Consider the following 17,546-nt stretch of genomic DNA (forward strand, 5'->3'; position numbering starts at 1 on the left):
CCTGGTTTGGCGTTTTGCAATGCGCCCCCAAAGCCAGTCTACCTACTCCGCGCTGTTTTATTTCTAGTTTCGCATGCACTTCGGATTTCATGCATAGCACTGCGTTTCCAAAAGTCAAGCCAGGCACCATGACCCCTTTCCAAATCTCTCTCACCACCTCATACCTGTTGTAATTCTGTCAGATATGCCGCGATCCTGGCGGTTGGTGCTACAAATCCCGGACATCCCGACTCACTCAGATTCACTCACACTCACTCACTCAACGCACACACGGCGCTCTTCCGCATGCACTCGCACTTCAAGAAACAGAACAAAACGAAAAACTTCTTGCCCTGCTCACCCCTCGAAGACAACTTCTTGGTGTTGATGATCTTGGCGGCGAACTCTAATCCCGTCGACTTCTGCACGCATCGCCGCACAATTGAAAACGCACCTCTGCGAGACACAGGGAGACAGAGATAACGGGTGAGGACACGGTAGAAGGGACGCGCAATCCGAAAATCACTCGCGCAAGGATTACCCCGAAAGACGGGCGAACAAAACACGGGGAAAAAAGAAAAGCTCGGAGGGATCAGCGGATCCACTCATTAGCGACGCGACGTCTCCGGCACCTATTCGGTCCCCGTGAAAATCGGTCCGGTAATCCACCGGCACGGGCTGAAGGCGCAGGGGAAAGAAACAGCTCTCGCACCAATGTTTGCGACGCTTGTTCCAACAAATTGCTCCGACATTGTTACGCGGAGAATACAGACGTGGCGTAGCAAACGAGAAAAAAAAAATAACAGGGAAGAAAATAGGCGTTTAATTAAAAAATTTACAATACGCGATGTCTTTTTTTTTTTTTAATTAGTCCTTATCGGGGTGAGAATGATTACGAAAAAATCAGGAGTTGCGCCCCTTACGTTAGAAACTCCCTAACTCCAATCCTACCTCGTAAAATTATTATTATTATCTTTTTTTTAGATCATGAGAATTTGGGATGAGTTTGAGATGATGCATGATAGCTATGTAGGGGTAGAGATTAGTAAACTCCATTTTCCCTCAAAAAAAAAAAATTTTTTTTTTTTTTTTTTGAAACGACATTTTTTCGACATTGCATCAAAACATCTCGTCCCAGCCCATTTGGTAAGATAAAGCATTGGTTTCTTATCTAACCCATCCTATCGCGCGTCGTACATTGTCCCTACAAAAGGGCACGTTATTCCTCGGAATAGTAATTTAAATATTTAATTTTACGACCTCGACTGAACTTCGCCATCTTCGGCCCGACATCGCGTAGTAACTTGTTCTGTGGTATTGCTACGAAACAGATATCACTGCTTGCTACCAATTTTATGTGCTTGCATTTATATTTCGCGGTTATCTTTTATTTTACGATTAAGTGCCTTTTCTGTAGACGTGTTCTCCAAGTTGCAAGCAGATTTCTATAACTGTAACAAACGTCGCTACGAGTTCTGGGGTATCCAGTATCTTCGCTCAGTTATAGTTTCTCTTTTTTTTTTTTTTTTTTTTAGAAACCTGCGTGATCCCACGCAGGCTACAATGAACGCAATCCCCGTTGATTCTACGTCGTTCCCCTTTCCGTGCTTAAAGATCTCCGATTCTCCCGCCCCATTCCACTCTGTAATACTTTAGCGTTTCGTGGTAAATGAATCGCATAAATACGAAACGTCCAAAATGATGTAGTCGCGAGCCAACTACGCGTCGGCGTAAAATGTCGTTTGCCGGCGGGCATCTGAGCGTCTGCACGGCGAATGCAACGCTTCATCGCATAAGAAGTTGAATCCGTGACCGAGATGCCCGATTCGCAGTAAATCGAGTTTGCCGCCAAAGGTTACGTCAAGAAGGGTGCGGCCGAGAAACGCTCAGTAGCAAAGCCCGCTGCGCCTGTCGGTGGTGGGGGGAACAAGCTCACATGTTTTACCGCTCAGAACGCCGAGCAAAGACCCGCCGCTCAAATTCCGAAAGATATGGGGGACCATTCAGACGTGAGTGATAAAAATAACAGATCAAATAAAACGCGCCTCACACGATCCAGGTGTCAAGTTCTGTTCACTAGGCCGCAAAGCAGCAGGCGTGAAAAAATACGCACGTTTCTTTTTTGTTTTTGTCTTTTTTTTCCTCCGGGTACGCCCACAAACACTGTTTCTTTTTTTTTTCTGTTTTCTTTTTTTTTTTTTTTTTTCTCTTTCTGGCTCTCCCAAAGGAGGCTACAAATAGAGCTGATGTTGGAGCCCTCACGAGCACGACATCTGCCCTTCAAAACCTCGCGAACATCTCCAAAAGGCTAGCCCGTGGTCCCGACTTGTCAGGACTTTTTCTTTTCACCGTCTGCAATAACACATGCGCACCGCGTTGTCTCCTAGCTTAACATTAATCGGCAAATGGAAACAGAGAAAAAAAAAAAAAATACGGCAGTAGCAGACGCACGTTCCACTTTGCGTCTGTCAGCTGATCTCCAACGGTGGGCCGGTACGAGATCGCGACGCCCGCAGCCCGAAAACTGGGGGCGAGTCCGGATTCTTGGCGCCCGAGCACGCCCCGCGACCCGGCGTGCCCGGGAGCAGCGCCCGCGAGGCAAACGTAGACTTGCCCGGCGACGTCGAGCCAGCGGGGCAAGGGCCCCCCCGCAGTCGTGCGGCGAGCGACCCCGGTTAGGAACCTCAACGGGCAGACGAGACCGGGGAACGCCGGAGGCAATGCACACGCACGGTAACTCCACGTGATGAGACGCACCGAACCCGGGTCGGGCGGAAACGCGAGTTTTGCGCTGCAAAACCCCGGGCTAGTCGAGTTTGCCGAGCGTGCAGATGCGTACGAAGGGCGCCCAGCATCGCCGCTCTCCTCGGAGAGCGGCCGGAGAGAGCGGTGCCGCAGAGAAGGCCCGTGCGCCCCGGACACGGTGACCGGCGGGGGCCACGGGGGCCCCCAAACCTTGCCCGAACATGCCCCGAGGTGAAAAATCAGTTGGTACTCACTTTCCTAGTTCTTCTTTTAACTCGTAATTGTCACTAAATCGTGTTGTGGGTGTCGGGGCAGCCATATTGATTAAACTGGATGAGGGGAGATGAAACGTCTCGCGGAATCTCATCCTCGGCGAGAGCGCCCTGATTACCGTTTCTCGGCGCAGCGCCGGGCGGTTCGGGCGGCGCAGCAGCGACGGCGCTCCCGTCTCGCCGCCAGGGGGCCGGGAAGCGTCGCTTGACGTCACTCGGATTCATGCTTTGCGTGTCGGCCGCCTGGTGCGAGAAGAGCGCTGCCTGTCGAGCTGCGCCGCGCGTTGTATGGAACTGCGGTACCAGTGCGATCGTGCCTCCAGAGAGCGCGAAAAGTTGAATTGGGATCCGACCGGTGGTTCGGGCGGTGGTTCGGGCAGAACAGAACCTCCGCCCGAAATATTCGTTTGCCTTGTTCTTTCAGTTTGAACCCCCCCCCCCCCTCCCCCGCCCCAAATACCAGCAACCGCGGAACATTTTTTTTTTTTTTTTAGGCGTTAGGTGTTTGGGGGACAGAGAGTACGGCTAACACCTTCATCGTTTAGGCCCGTTCACACTCTTGCGACCGACTTCAACCGAGAGACACCAGACCGGTTTTTAAGCCTTTTGCGGCTTCTTAGGACCGGATGCGATGCAGCGGAGCTGGTCCTAAGAAGTCGCAAGAGCCTTAAAAACCGGTCTTGTCTCTCTCGGTAGTACTCGGTTGCAAGAGCGTGAACGGCGCTTTTAGGTTTTAAGAAAATTGAGAAAAAAGATGTAATAATCTCATTACAGCACCACTAAATAAAACACCAACAAAAAACACGGCCATACGTAAAAAAAAAAAGGGGGGGGGGGGTGGAGGACCAGCGCGGGGATTTACAGGCTTTCTCTTTTTGTAGCTGAGCTCCCTTCCCCTTTGCATTTGACGGCAGTGGACTCAACGAGCCATTTCAGCCAATCCAGCGCAGTGAACGTATCTCGTGACTTCGTTCCCCGCACTTCACTGCTGTGCCCCTCCCTGAGGTCACGTGACACCCACACGGCACTGGATTGTTCGCCGAAGGGAGGGGCGGCGACGGATGTGCGCAGCGGGAGTGTCCGTGACGGCACAGTGACATAGTGTGAGCTTCAACCCGGGCCCGACCCTCGGGGCATTTTGAGAAGACCCACGCGGAAGGAACGGGCGACGACGGACGTACGCGGTGCTACACTGCGACCGCAACGTCGCGACACGGCCCGATGACATGGTTTGTTTCACCCCGGATCTGACCCTCGACGGCGACGTCCCCATAACTGGGTGTCGAAGCGTCGCTGGGACTATCGGCAGCAGCTGCAGCGATGGAGGCGCACCTGCCGAAGGATTCCTCGAGAATCCCTTTAAGATCCCGAAACCACAAAGCAGAGTGGGAGTGCAATAAACCCTTTTTGCCGAGAGCTATGCAATGTTCTTTGTGTCAGATCGATGCGGAGACAGGAGTTTGGAGAATCGGAAAAGAACCCCCCAAACTTTGAAGGTACGCGGCCTGAATTGTAGGTTCTTGTGCAGTATGCTCCAAGAAATATATTTGCGTCCCTAATCACGAATAATTATTGCGGTTACCGATCAACAGTCCCCACCAGCCTCCAACGTGCGAGCTCTGCTGGAGACGGGTCAAAAAGACAATGAAAACGCAGAGGGGAAAATCCTGGGTCACTGCTTCACACCAAATATGTACGTCCAGTGGCGGATCCAAGGGGGGGGGCGACGGAAGCGGCCGCCCCCCCCCCCCCTCTCCCAAAGTCGACCCCCCTCCCTCCCCCCTTCTCGGAGGGCAATTTGACATGGGTGGACCCTTCTTGCGCAAGAAAGAATGGAAGAATAGTATCCTTAAAAATTCTCCCCCCCCCCCCCCCCCCCCCCCCCCAAACGGAGTTCTGGATCCGCCCCTGTGTACGTCCTAACTTTAGCGCGTGAGAAGGAAAAAAAAAGAAAAAAAAAAGCATGATTTGGCGCAACACACGATACTGGTGGGGTGTGTGTGGCTGGCCTAAGCTGACAGCGCACTGGGAGCTACGCCTCCCTCTTCATCAGCTGACCCCGCTCCCTCCCTCCTGCGTCTGGGTATGGGTGAGAACGTGATCTCGTGGAGAAAGGTATACGATCGGTTGAATGGCCCAGTGTTAGCTTCGAAGTGTCCTGGACTGTTCGCAGCCGTGGCTAGGCACTCGAGGGGTTGCCTAGCTTTTCCCCTTTTCTGCCCTCGGTTTCTTTTCTCGTTTTATTTTGTTTTCTTGGCTTACCGGCAGGTGGGCTTGTATACGGCCATCCGCCCTCTCGGCGCCCCACAATGAATAGCTTCAACTGCGTGCTCAATTATTTACCTTTTTTTTAAATTGGATTGATCATTAACAATGATCGTCTTCATTTCTTCAATACAAACATATTTCCTTCAATGTCTAAATAAAAAAAGTAATTGATAATATTAATAATATTTTTTATTTGAACGTTTTTTAGTATCCACTCGGCAGTGTGCAAGGTATAGGCAGAAAGGTTGGGACACTCAGTACGCAGGTGTGCCTCCTAGCCCGCCGCCGAACGGATTAAAATCTATAATAATATATAATACACAATGAATAAGAGGACATGCAGCTCCACACGCGCACACATGTACGTATATACGCATACACGCTCACACAAATAAAGATACCAAATGCATTCACAAAAACAGATGCACCCGCACACAGACGCACACAAACATACTATACATATATACATGCACGCACGCACGCGCACACACGCGAACTTGCTGTATATCGTCATATTTTAGTTGCATTCCCTCTCGAACATAATGTCCGCCATATAACTAACCTGAAAAAAAAAAAAAAAAATTCTATTTGAATAAAAAGAAAAACATAGTATTTATCGCATGGCGTATGTTAGATTCAAAATATGCCCACTACAATAAAGTCGCACATGTACTCTGTCAGCAGTTGCTTTCTTTCTCCACAATGTCCTTATACGTACCTTCTGAATGCACGTAAATTCCTAATTACGCCAGTCTCAAGATAATAATTACAACTCTACTTAAGACTGAATAAAGCGATAAAGTTGGTTGAAAAAGAATCGTACGGCACCGATGGCCGAAGCATTGTTTCCCACGTCTGTTTTAAAGGGGTAGTGAAACGAAATTCCAGCGCGCGTTTCTTAGTTTTAATGTGTTGCATATTGCATCATAACCTCAAAAACACCCGCCTTGCGTTGGGTACAAGCAAACTAATTTTAAAGCGAATTAGACGCATGATGATTAAAAACCTGAGTCTGTGTTTTGAAAAACGGAAAAACGTGAAGTAGAAAGAAAAAAGGACAGGCAACGTTTTCAACCAGCAGAGATATTCTTCAGCCTGGCGGAAAGTCCTCCTCGCCCTCTTTTTTTCCCTTTCTCTCCTGTCTTGCAGCACGGCGAGGCGGGGGGAAGGGTCCCTTTTTGCGCCGGCTTCTTCTGAGAGGACAAGCCGAGAAAATCCCCATTGTGAGAGACGGGCGATGGGTTTGGCAGCAGCGACCTCGTGACTTACGGGTAGCTTCAGCTCTTATCGCGTAATCTGCCCTATTTTTTGGCGCTCGCCAAGCCTATACTCCGTTTCACCTTCCGTCCGAGCACAGCGGACGCTAGGAGCCATCCCAGCCAATGCGGCGTTGAGGGAGTGTCATGCGACCTTGAGCTCCCTGCGTCGCCCCGCCTTACCGGCAGGTCACGCGACTTTCTCCCGGCGCTGGATCGGCTGGGATGGCTCGTGGCGTCCACTGCGCTCGGACTGAAGGTGGAACGGAGTATAGCCCCTCGGGCGTACGGTTCACGGAGCTGCAAGGCTGCGCCCTTCCAGACACTGAATTTGAGCTGTCGAGGTTGTTTGGCTGTAGCCCGTGGCAAAGGAAACATACTTCGGAGCTGCGGTGCATCCCCACACCCATTGAAGGTACGTTTCGTAGATATTCTCGGTTGATCAAGGAGCTTAGAACACATGCGCGAGATGTGGTGACTTCAATATGTGAGGTTGACTGACATATTCACAAAACATTCCATCTTCAAGAGACAGGCTTATTACGCTCAAACCTGCCTCAATTGGGATCGCTGGAAGACAGAACTATGTACCAGGCGCGGGCATCTTGTAGCGGATCTCTGTTTTCTAGCAGCGAGCACAAATTATTGTGTGCGTAACTCACACTATATGATGGCCAACAAATGTAGATGACATTTATATTTACACATCCCAACAACCGCATGAGGTGAGAAGGCAGCAGTTGTGTGTGTCGATCAACGAGGTAGAGGGCCTTAGAGTGATAAACTAGTATACCGTTCATCAGGCAAAAGTGACCCCCGATTGGCCGCCGCCATGTTGTACAATTTTGACCACTAGACACGTGACCAGGCCAAATCTATGACGTAACCAGACCAAATCTCTGGCGTCAACGAAAAGATGGCAGCGCCCAGTGCGTGTCGGAAGCGTTGTGGGCGTTGATCGGAGTGCGTGGATTTCGTGAGCGGAATTCGGTTTTTGAGGGTTTTGTGTGCTCTCCCGCATAGGAATAACGTGAAGTATGAGGGAATGAGCCTTTTCTTTTTTATTTAATTCAGAGTAAGCCAGATTCGGTCCCGTGCTTCTCGTACGGACTCGGATCACTACCTCGGACATCGCTCGGTCGTTCGAGTTTAATTAAAATATCCGCAATCGTTAACCACGGGAGCTCCTCCATAATCGCTGAGTCGAAGGATACGTCGAACCCATCCGGAACGCGGAGTCTAAAGGTATGTAGGACGTAACCAGAACGCGGAGTTCTAACGGTACGGCGGACGTGCCCGGGCAATTTTCTTAGCTCGACCGTCAAGATTCGCATTTGAAGCAGCGAGTGAAGTGTTGAAATCTCCGAACTGCTCGGAACTACGGACCACTTCACTATGTGATCCGTAGTGACGTGAAAAAGACCGACGGCGGTCACTCCGGGGGGACGGCGGCTCCCGGCCGCCTGCCGGGTGCCTTCTGTGAAGGGGCGACAGTCGTGTAAGCAGTACTGTACCAGCTTCTCTTATAGTTATGTTGTTCTCGAGCAGCTTCCCGATCACTAAACCCCGCAAACGCGTGCCGAAATTTCAAAAGGTGTCTGCCAACCTGGAAAGCCTTGAACTCCCAGGGAATTTCGGATCATCTGGGAAAGTCAGGGAATCATTAAAAAAGTGGGCTAAATAAGGGAAGACGACTAGTGAAAGTGGCATGGCGGTTGCTCGTCGGCACGGCCATGCTGAATGACATTGCCGAAATGTCATTTTTCGACTCAAAAACTCAAGGAATTTGATCAAAATAGTCAGGGAAAAACTTGAAAAAGTCGGGGAATTTGAAATTAGTAGTTTGTTAGACACAATGTTTGATTTTCTTGGCACTCCACGCGTTTTTACACACGACAGGCACACGCCCGTGTATCACACGGCAGCCAGGCCAAGCGGCTGCCAGCCACTTATGCAAGGTCGATAAGACGCAAGCGTGGAACGCTTTCGGACTGCTGTAAATACACCAGCGGGAGCGTCCGGCCGCAGTCCGACTGCCCACGCTAGGACACCCGACACAGACTCCGCGTCCTGGGTACGTCTGACGTATCTTTATATTTTGCATCCTAGGTACGTCAGACCTATCTTTAGACACAGCGCCTGATAATAGTAGTGAATAGGGTCACGTTCAGTGCGCAAGTCACTTTATTACACTCGGAGAGCGGAATTCCATTCCCGTTGCGCAGGTAGTTCCCGAGCTAGGCATGCACTTGAAGACTATGTTTCACTCTTTCATAAAGCAAGCTTTGCGGGACCCCTCCGCCCTTGTGCACCCATTTGCAGGTTGTGTCGCCTTTCCTCACGTAACTCCCGCAGGTTCAGTGAGTTGCCGAGCCACTGCAGCCCTGGCGTCGCTCGGTACATACAAGAGGCGGCTCACGTCGGTCGTCCAGCAGCGTACTGGAGGGACGCAAAGCTAGCAGCCTCCTTGGTGCACGCAAGACGAGGCTGAGCAGAGCTCCAAGCTCTTCTGACGCACATGTGCACTCCAATGAGACCGGTGTCGCACCCCGATTCCTAGAGATGTGGTCGCACTGGCAGTCTTGTTGGTCCCTGGGGGCCGTCGAGGAGTGCCAGAAAGCAAAATTCCATCCTTCTTGCGCAGGTAGTTCCCCAGCTAGTCACTTCCTTGACGACGTCGTACTCTCTCTGGAAGCAAGCTTCGGGATGCTCTTGTGCACCCATTTGCAGGTCGTGTCGCCTTTGCTCACGTAACTCCCGCAGGTCCAGCGAGTTGCCGAGCCGCTGTAGCCCCGGCGTCGCTGGTCGTGCATCCTGGTCCTGGTCGTGCATCAACCACCGCTGCCCATTTCCGCTGAGTGCTTGGGTGTGGTAGCTTGACGTGCTTTCGCAGAAAGCTGTATGTCTTTGCCGAGTAAAAATGGAGCGTGAGGGCAAACTTGCGCACATCCTCTGTACATGCGTTTTTGTTGCGCCTGACTCTTTTTAAGACGAGGTTGCGCATTGTGTTGGTGAATGCATTGTCAAGTATGTCAACTGCTGGCTTAGGAAGTCGTTTCCTCAGTTCACGGAGCAGCGTGTTCAGCTTCCTAATCCTGGCTGTCTTCCGATTGATCTTCTTCTTTGCCTGTTTCAATAGTTTCCTCGCCTTCTGCAGCTTTTGCCTACTCGTGGCCAGGACCCTGTGCAGTCGTGGTGACACAGCTGCGTACGAGTGGTCACCGAAGGAAGTGTTGCGTCGCTTGAACACAGCTTCAGGGGGAGTCTCTGACGTCGTAGCCTGAGAGGGGCAAGTAACCAGCTCCAGTTTTCAGGTACTTCGGGCGACTAGTTGCACAACTTGCAAAGGTGTGTCTCTTGTATCTGAAAGTGGTGGTCAACGAATCACTAGAAAAGTGGCCTCTTTGGGATCAAGTTGATAGGTTCGAGTAAAACATTCAGGTTCTTTGCAACACTTTCAATCACCACCATTATAATAATTCCATGGCATGCTGTAGGCTTTTTACAATCATTCAATCATAAGTGGGTTACGTGTTTTCAGTATATACTGATATACATAAAAATATGACCTCCAAACGATTTTTCTCGAAATCTGCAAAAACCGAAAGAACCCGAATTGAGCTTGCTTTGAAGACAAATTGCACTTTCCACGGCAGGGAACCTTGATAAACGTCTGTACTTTTGTTGAACCACAACACCGAACGCACTGAACTGTCTGCGAGGCTGCTCTTTTTCTTTGGAAATTGTTTTTATGTGCTCCATTTAGCAATGAGTAGTGCATATCATGTTGTGTCTCCTAGAAACGCCACAGATATGCATTTGCTTTTACCACATAAGTACCGTGACACTCCGAGTTTTAGTCAATATCAAAAAAAGACACTGAAAAGCTCAAAATTCAAGAGAACAAATAAGCACCAAAAAATCACCCCCATTTTTAAAAAAAATAAAACTACGAGAGCACCTCAGCTTTCTTTCATGATGTGAGAATGCGTGAGCATTACCTTTGGCCGAGTTATATTGACGTCAATGAGCAAGGTTGACCCAATGAATAGCACACTAGTTTTGCGATCATGAGAGCCTAGGTTCGAAACCGGGCAGGGGATAATTTATTTCTAGGTTTATTTTTTGTTCGATCACGTGATTAATAATTATTAAGTCACATGACGAAAATGATAACGTAAGCACAGCTGTTTGTTTTTCTCTTATTTTCTTTTTCCTTAGATTGCGTCGCATTGGTCACGGCATTTGGACACAACTTTTAGTTACAGCTTTTGGCTGCACCCTTTGATCACGGCTCTTCTTTTGCTCACTGAGCCAGGTAATACTCACAAATTAAAAAACACCCAAAACATGGAACCCTATTCATAAGCCAGAACTCCCAGCACCCCCTTTTTGTGGGTCAGTGCCAGTTCTGGCCAACGCATAAAAGGTGTGGTCACATATCACACTGCACAGTATAACCTGCCAAGAATGCATGCCCTGGCACACAGTCTTGTGGAATACAGGCAGTCTTAAATGTCACCGCTCGTTGTTCTGCTGACAGGTCTCACCCTCCAGAGAGGCAGCCTGGATCGACGACTGATCAGCCAACCCCAGGAGAGGCCCAAGCTGCTGCTGGTTCTGGAAGCAATGTAAAGCTGGTTACTTCCACCTCTCAGGCTACGACGTCAGAGACTCCCCCTGAAGCTGTTTTCATGCGACGCAATACTTCCTTCGGTGACCACTCGTACGCAGCTGTGTCACCACGACTGCACAGGGTCCTGGCCACGAGTAGGCAAAAGCTGCAGAAGGCGAGGAAACTGTTGAAACAGGCAAAGAAGAAGATCAATCGGAAGACGGCCAGGATTAGGAACCTGAACACGCTGCTCCGTGAACTAAGGACACGAGTTCCTAAGCCAGCAGTTGACATACTTGACAATGCATTCACCAACACAATGCGCAACCTCGTCTTAAAAAGAGTCAGGCGCAACAAAAACGCATGTACAGAGGATGTGCGCAAGTTTGCCCTCACGCTCCATTTTTACTCGGCAAAGGCATACAGCTTTCTGCGAAAGCATGTCAAGCTACCACACCCAAGCACTCAGCGGAAATGGGCAGCGGTGGTTGATGCACGACCAGGACCAGGATGCACGACCAGCGACGCCGGGGCTACAGCGGCTCGGCAACTCGCTGGACCTGCGGGAGTTACGTGAGCAAAGGCGACACGACCTGCAAATGGGTGCACAAGAGCATCCCGAAGCTTGCTTCCAGAGAGAGTACGACGTCGTCAAGGAAGTGACTAGCTGGGGAACTACCTGCGCAAGAAGGATGGAATTTTGCTTTCTGGCACTCCTCGACGGCCCCCAGGGACCAACAAGACTGCCAGTGCGACCACATCTCTAGGAATCGGGGTGCGACACCGGTCTCATTGGAGTGCACATGTGCGTCAGAAGAGCTTGGAGCTCTGCTCAGCCTCGTCTTGCGTGCACCAAGGAGGCTGCTAGCTTTGCGTCCCTCCAGTACGCTGCTGGACGACCGACGTGAGCCGCCTCTTGTATGTACCGAGCGACGCCAGGGCTGCAGTGGCTCGGCAACTCACTGAACCTGCGGGAGTTACGTGAGGAAAGGCGACACAACTTGCAAATGGGTGCACAAGGGCGGAGGGGTCCCGCAAAGCTTGCTTTATGAAAGAGTGAAACATAGTCTTCAAGTGCATGCCTAGCTCGGGAACTACCTGCGCAACGGGAATGGAATTCCGCTCTCCGAGTGTAATAAAGTGACTTGCGCACTGAACGTGACCCTATTCACTACTATTATCAGGCGCTGTGTCTAAAGATAGGTCTGACGTACCTAGGATGCAAAATATAAAGATACGTCAGACGTACCCAGGACGCGGAGTCTGTGTCGGGTGTCCTAGCGTGGGCAGTCGGACTGCGGCCGGACGCTCCCGCTGGTGTATTTACAGCAGTCCGAAAGCGTTCCACGCTTGCGTCTTATCGACCTTGCATAAGTGGCTGGCAGCCGCTTGGCCTGGCTGCCGTGTGATACACGGGCGTGTGCCTGTCGTGTGTAAAAACGCGTGGAGTGCCAAGAAAATCAAACATTGTGTCTAACAAACTACTAATTTCAAATTCCCCGACTTTTTCAAGTTTTTCCCTGACTATTTTGATCAAATTCCTTGAGTTTTTGAGTCGAAAAATGACATTTCGGCAATGTCATTCAGCATGGCCGTGCCGACGAGCAACCGCCATGCCACTTTCACTAGTCGTCTTCCCTTATTTAGCCCACTTTTTTAATGATTCCCTGACTTTCCCAGATGATCCGAAATTCCCTGGGAGTTCAAGGCTTTCCAGGTTGGCAGACACCTTTTGAAATTTCGGCACGCGTTTGCGGGGTTTAGTGATCGGGAAGCTGCTCGAGAACAACATAACTATAAGAGAAGCTGGTACAGTACTGCTTACACGACTGTCGCCCCTTCACAGAAGGCACCCGGCAGGCGGCCGGGAGCCGCCGTCCCCCCGGAGTGACCGCCGTCGGTCTTTTTCACGTCACTACGGATCACATAGTGAAGTGGTCCGTAGTTAGCTCAGCACCGAGCAGTTCGGAGATTTCAACAGTTCCCTCGCTGCTTCAAATGCGAATCTTGACGGTCGAGCTAAGAAAATTGCCCGGGCACGTCCGCCGTACCGTTAGAACTCCGCGTTCTGGTTACGTCCTCCATACCTTTAGACTCCGCGTTCCGGATGGGTTCGACGTATCCTTCGACTCAGCGATTATGGAGGAGCTCCCGTGGTTAACGATTGCGGATATTTTAATTAAACTCGAACGACCGAGCGATGTCCGAGGTAGTGATCCGAGTCCGTACGAGAAGCACGGGACCGAATCTGGCTTACTCTGAATTAAATAAAAAAGAAAAGCCTCGTTCCCTCCTACTTCACGTTATTCCTACGCGGGGAGCATACAAAACCCTGAAAAACCGAATTCCGCACACGAAATCCACACACTCCGATCAACGCCCACAACGCTTCCAACACGCACTGGGCGCTGCCATCTTATCGTTGACGCCAGAGATTTGGTCTGGTTACGTCATAGATTTGGTCTGGTCACGTGTCTAGTGGTCAAAATTGTACAACATGGCGGCGGTCAATTGGGGGTCACTTTCAGCTGCCAGTTTATCACTCTAATGCCCTATACCTCGTTGGTGTCGATATTAAAAAAAGTTTTAGTGGATCGTTTTAGCTCTTGGATAACCGTATCCTACATCAATATATAAGCTATACCCTTTCTGTGAACATTATTTATCGAGTTCGGCTATCGAAGCGTGTCGTGTTATAGTTCAACGTTGCTAAATCGGTGCTATAGCACGTGCTGCCGCTTTAAAGTATTTTTGAGCCATCAAAATAAAAGAATAAACTAAACGTAGGCGATTTTTTTTTTAACATGAAACGCGTTTGTAATTTTTCATTGCAAACAGATTTTAGGTATACTGCCACACAGTTAGCAAGGACAAACTATCGCTGGTTTTTCTCGTTTTGTTTTCTTAGAAGTGAATGATGTTTAGAAAACTGTTAATGTGAGTATTCAACCTAAGTGGCAGAGCTTAGTGCTAGACAATACATGTTGCTGGGCAGAAATAGTAAAAAGCGCCAATGTCGCGTTCGGGCTAACACTGCCACGTAATGTACGAATACCGCTACAAGATCAGCGCAAGCATATTATGGGAATGGATTTATTACAGAATTTGTTTTAATAGGTGAAAGGTTGCATTCTTATACAAGCAATTCGAAAAAGAATGCTTCTATTGGGCGCCGCCAACGGTTCGGCAAGCTGGGCTAATGAATCGGGAACAATGAGAGCAGCATGCCGGCAGTCGCCATTTTCTCTAAGCGGAGTTTTGCGGCGATTCGACAATCTGTTGTCGCTGAGACGGCGTTCGTTAAAACGAGCCTCTCTAAACCGCATGCCACAACTTTGCGTACACTGTTTATTGAGTCGCACCTCCTTTTTTATCAAGCTCAACAGAGCGCGGTAGGGAGGCAGACAGATGACTTCGTTCAATGCAAACTTTTTTCTCAATTAGTTTTGTTTCAATCGAATTATATGCCTGTATAACTAACGTGGTTTCTCTATACTCCCTGTAGGTGTATAACGTTCAGCGGACGGCCAGATGGAGTGCACCGAATGTTTTTGCGCTCCGTGTATACTGACCCAAGGCCACGTGAGGGTGGGGATGGGCCAGGCACCGTCGTCCAAGCATCCTGGGGTTCGCAAAAAGTATTACAGAATGTACTGGGCCTGCCTGGCAAATCTGGCCGCTTGGCGTGACCCCAGGTACTTGGAGAAGAAGAGACAAGCCGGCCAAGGAGTATATACTAAGCGTGAATTGATGCCAGTGTGCGTAGTTGCACACGTCCGGTGCCTGTATCCAAACCCACCTGGTGTTCCCTACATGGGGCACATGTGGGAGTAAACTATTTGTGTATAAAGTCTCTGGATTCAGCGCCTTTCTTTCTGTGCCTAGTTATTAGTGCAGTGTTAGCACGTTAAATGTCTCAAATCTGTAGTCCACCTTTTTTTCTTGAAACACCTAGTGCGCATGCCCTCTATCCATCGTCCCTGCGTGGGTTCGGGAAAGCGTTTTGCCCCACCAAATTCGCCATATTGTTTGTTCCACTCTGGTGAGGGGCGAGCCGCGTGAGTAACGCTGACTCGTGTAGCTCTTAGCAGGCTCTCGCCACCGAGTCACAAGTCGGTGCCTGCATCGCGACTGCTGGTTTAGGTGACCCGCGTTTCGTCAAGCTGTTTTTACAGCTTTCTTTCCGTGTCACCTTTTCAACATTGTTTTTCTTGGAAAAAAATAGAGGTACTATTATTATTATAACCTCGCGTAAAGTTCAATAAGGGAGCACGACCTCGAGCGTTTTCAACAGCCGGTGGTATAGGTAGCAATGGGGCTGTACAACACTAGAGCGCACGTTAGAAGAACGCCGACATTAGACCGCCGACAGTAGAGCGCCACGACGTTAGCTCGCGCGACATGAGAGCGCCGCAACGTTAGAGCGCACGACTCGAAAGCGCTGCGACGTTAGCGCGCGCGACTCGAGAGCACATCGAGAGCGCACAACCAGTCAAGCGCGAGTGGCCCAACCACTTCTTCGGGCATCGCGTGCTTTATGTAAAATTGGCGGGGATTTACGCCGTGGCATTCGGCAAGGACATTGCGAAATGAGTCGACGAATTTTTTTCGTGTAACAAACCAAGAAATGTTTCAAAAAACTGACAGCAAAAAAAAAAAAAAAAAAAAAAGGATTATCTGTAGCGTATATTTCCGCAGAAAAAAAAAATGCAGCTGATCTATATAGCTCCATTAGTTTTCTGATGTTATATCTCACAGATTTGAAGGGGAGGTTTTCCTGTATCCGTCAAAAGACTGGAAAGCTTTGCATCCGATAAAACTGCGCTGAGCTTTCCTTCGATGAGTGTTTTACTGAACTTTTTAGCGGTGAGCTTTTTCCATTACGGTCATGGACGTCAAAATACTATTAAAGTTATGCGAGAAACGTCCCAATAACCGCCAAAATGATAGGGGTCCAAATGCCTGTCAAAAATAGACCAAATATAGCAAAAAGCAAACATTTATTGTATATCCGAGAGACGCACCGCACCACCGTGAAGAAATCTTAGACTCGCTGCTCCACCCAACTGCAGGCATTCCCGGTACCTATATGGCCACACCCTTGCCCCCTTCTCTCTTCTATGTCAGCAAACAATTGGTTAGAAGGAGCCGTACCCTTTTTATTTTTATTTTTTTATTAAAGGCATCTTTAATAAATCGAAAATCGCCAATGCTCCGATTCGATGAGTCGCACAATTTAGTTCTGTCTGTGGAGCCGCGGGTACATCCCACAATTTGCAGTGTTCGCTCAACTGGGGTGCGCTCTCGTGACATGCGCTCTGGTATCAAGCGCGCTACTGTCGCAGAGCCTTCGCGTCGCGCGCTCTAACGTCGGCGCTCTAGTGTCGCGCGTTCTAAAGGTACCCTCCCAGCAATCGGCTGCCTAAATTACTATTGGCCGGATTCGGAGAAAAGCTTTTCTTTCACTTTCCGTGCGCTGATAATTTTCCCGTCATACAGTTGGCGTGGATACGTGACGTCAGCAGCGAAATAACACCACACACGGTCCCGAGTAAGGCTCGTACCGTCGGGAAAATTACGGACTTCCTGGTCCGCCTCAAATGCGAACAGAATTTCCTCATCTCAAAAAATCGCAACACGACAGCCCCGAAACGTAAATAACGTTTGCAAAATGCCGACGACAATATATACAACGCAAGCTAAAAACCAAAACTGAAGAAGCCATGGTTATGGTACCGCGGTACAAGAGCGCGATTTCTGGTGCGGATCCGTCTTGAACCCAGCCGCATAATTCTACAAATATTCAATCCTCTTAGGCAAGTGCATAAATTGCAAAATTATATTGCACATTTATTTTCAAAATAAATAGGGCATGGTGCGCAGAGGAATTGCTAGCTTAGTTTGTTAAAAAAAATTGGAAAACACGAGAACGGAAAAACAGTGTATCACTCACTAGCAGACAGATATCGAGCCTAACTTAGATAAATATACGTATAACACCGAAACAAATATTGCCAATGCCAGAACACGCGCGGTGCGTCAGAAAATACTCGCAATATACTGTGCGTAAAAGGCTGTGCTTTTCTTGTGAGTCTCGACTGCAATCAAATTAATTTTTCTCTTCAGCTAATCTATTTTTTTATCGAAATTATTAATATCTCGTTCAAGACTCACGAGAGGCACAGCCAAGAGGTGATGTACATTCTGCTGAGCTCTGATCTATTTATGCGCTAAGTGTAAAAGGGTGAGCACTTTATATACTCCGAAACCCCTCGACGGGCGTTTATTCGGAATTTGTACTTCGGAAGATCACACCCTGGTTGAAGCTCTGTCGCAATCGTATGTACCGGTTAGCGTTCACTTTCTCTTGTGTGTCATCTGTATTTGGCAATGACAAAAGATTGTCATGAA

General features: G+C 49.2%; 1 protein-coding gene across 50 annotated transcripts in view; it reads right to left on the bottom strand.

The window, feature by feature from the left end:
• Window positions 1-3,169, bottom strand: part of LOC8025394 (calcium/calmodulin-dependent protein kinase type II delta chain) — a 183,738-nt gene extending 180,569 nt beyond the window's left edge. For 8 of the 50 annotated variants that reach the window (XM_042292289.1, XM_042292285.1, XM_042292250.1 and 5 more), the window contains exons 1-2: window positions 2,979-3,142; window positions 332-435 (exon numbers count right to left, since the gene is read on the bottom strand). In XM_042292289.1, the coding sequence (XP_042148223.1) occupies window positions 332-435; window positions 2,979-3,091 (217 nt within the window). In that variant the 5' untranslated portion in view covers window positions 3,092-3,142. Of the gene's footprint in view, window positions 1-331; window positions 436-2,978 lie in introns of all 50 variants that reach the window. The other 42 variants (XM_042292284.1, XM_042292275.1, XM_042292272.1 and 39 more) reach the window with 21 other exon arrangements.
• Between the last annotated feature and the right edge of the window lie 14,377 nt (window positions 3,170-17,546).

The sequence above is a fragment of the Ixodes scapularis genome, unplaced genomic scaffold, assembly GCF_016920785.2.
Source record: "Ixodes scapularis isolate PalLabHiFi unplaced genomic scaffold, ASM1692078v2 PGA_scaffold3__209_contigs__length_174095766, whole genome shotgun sequence".
Lineage (NCBI taxonomy): Eukaryota > Metazoa > Arthropoda > Arachnida > Ixodida > Ixodidae > Ixodes > Ixodes scapularis.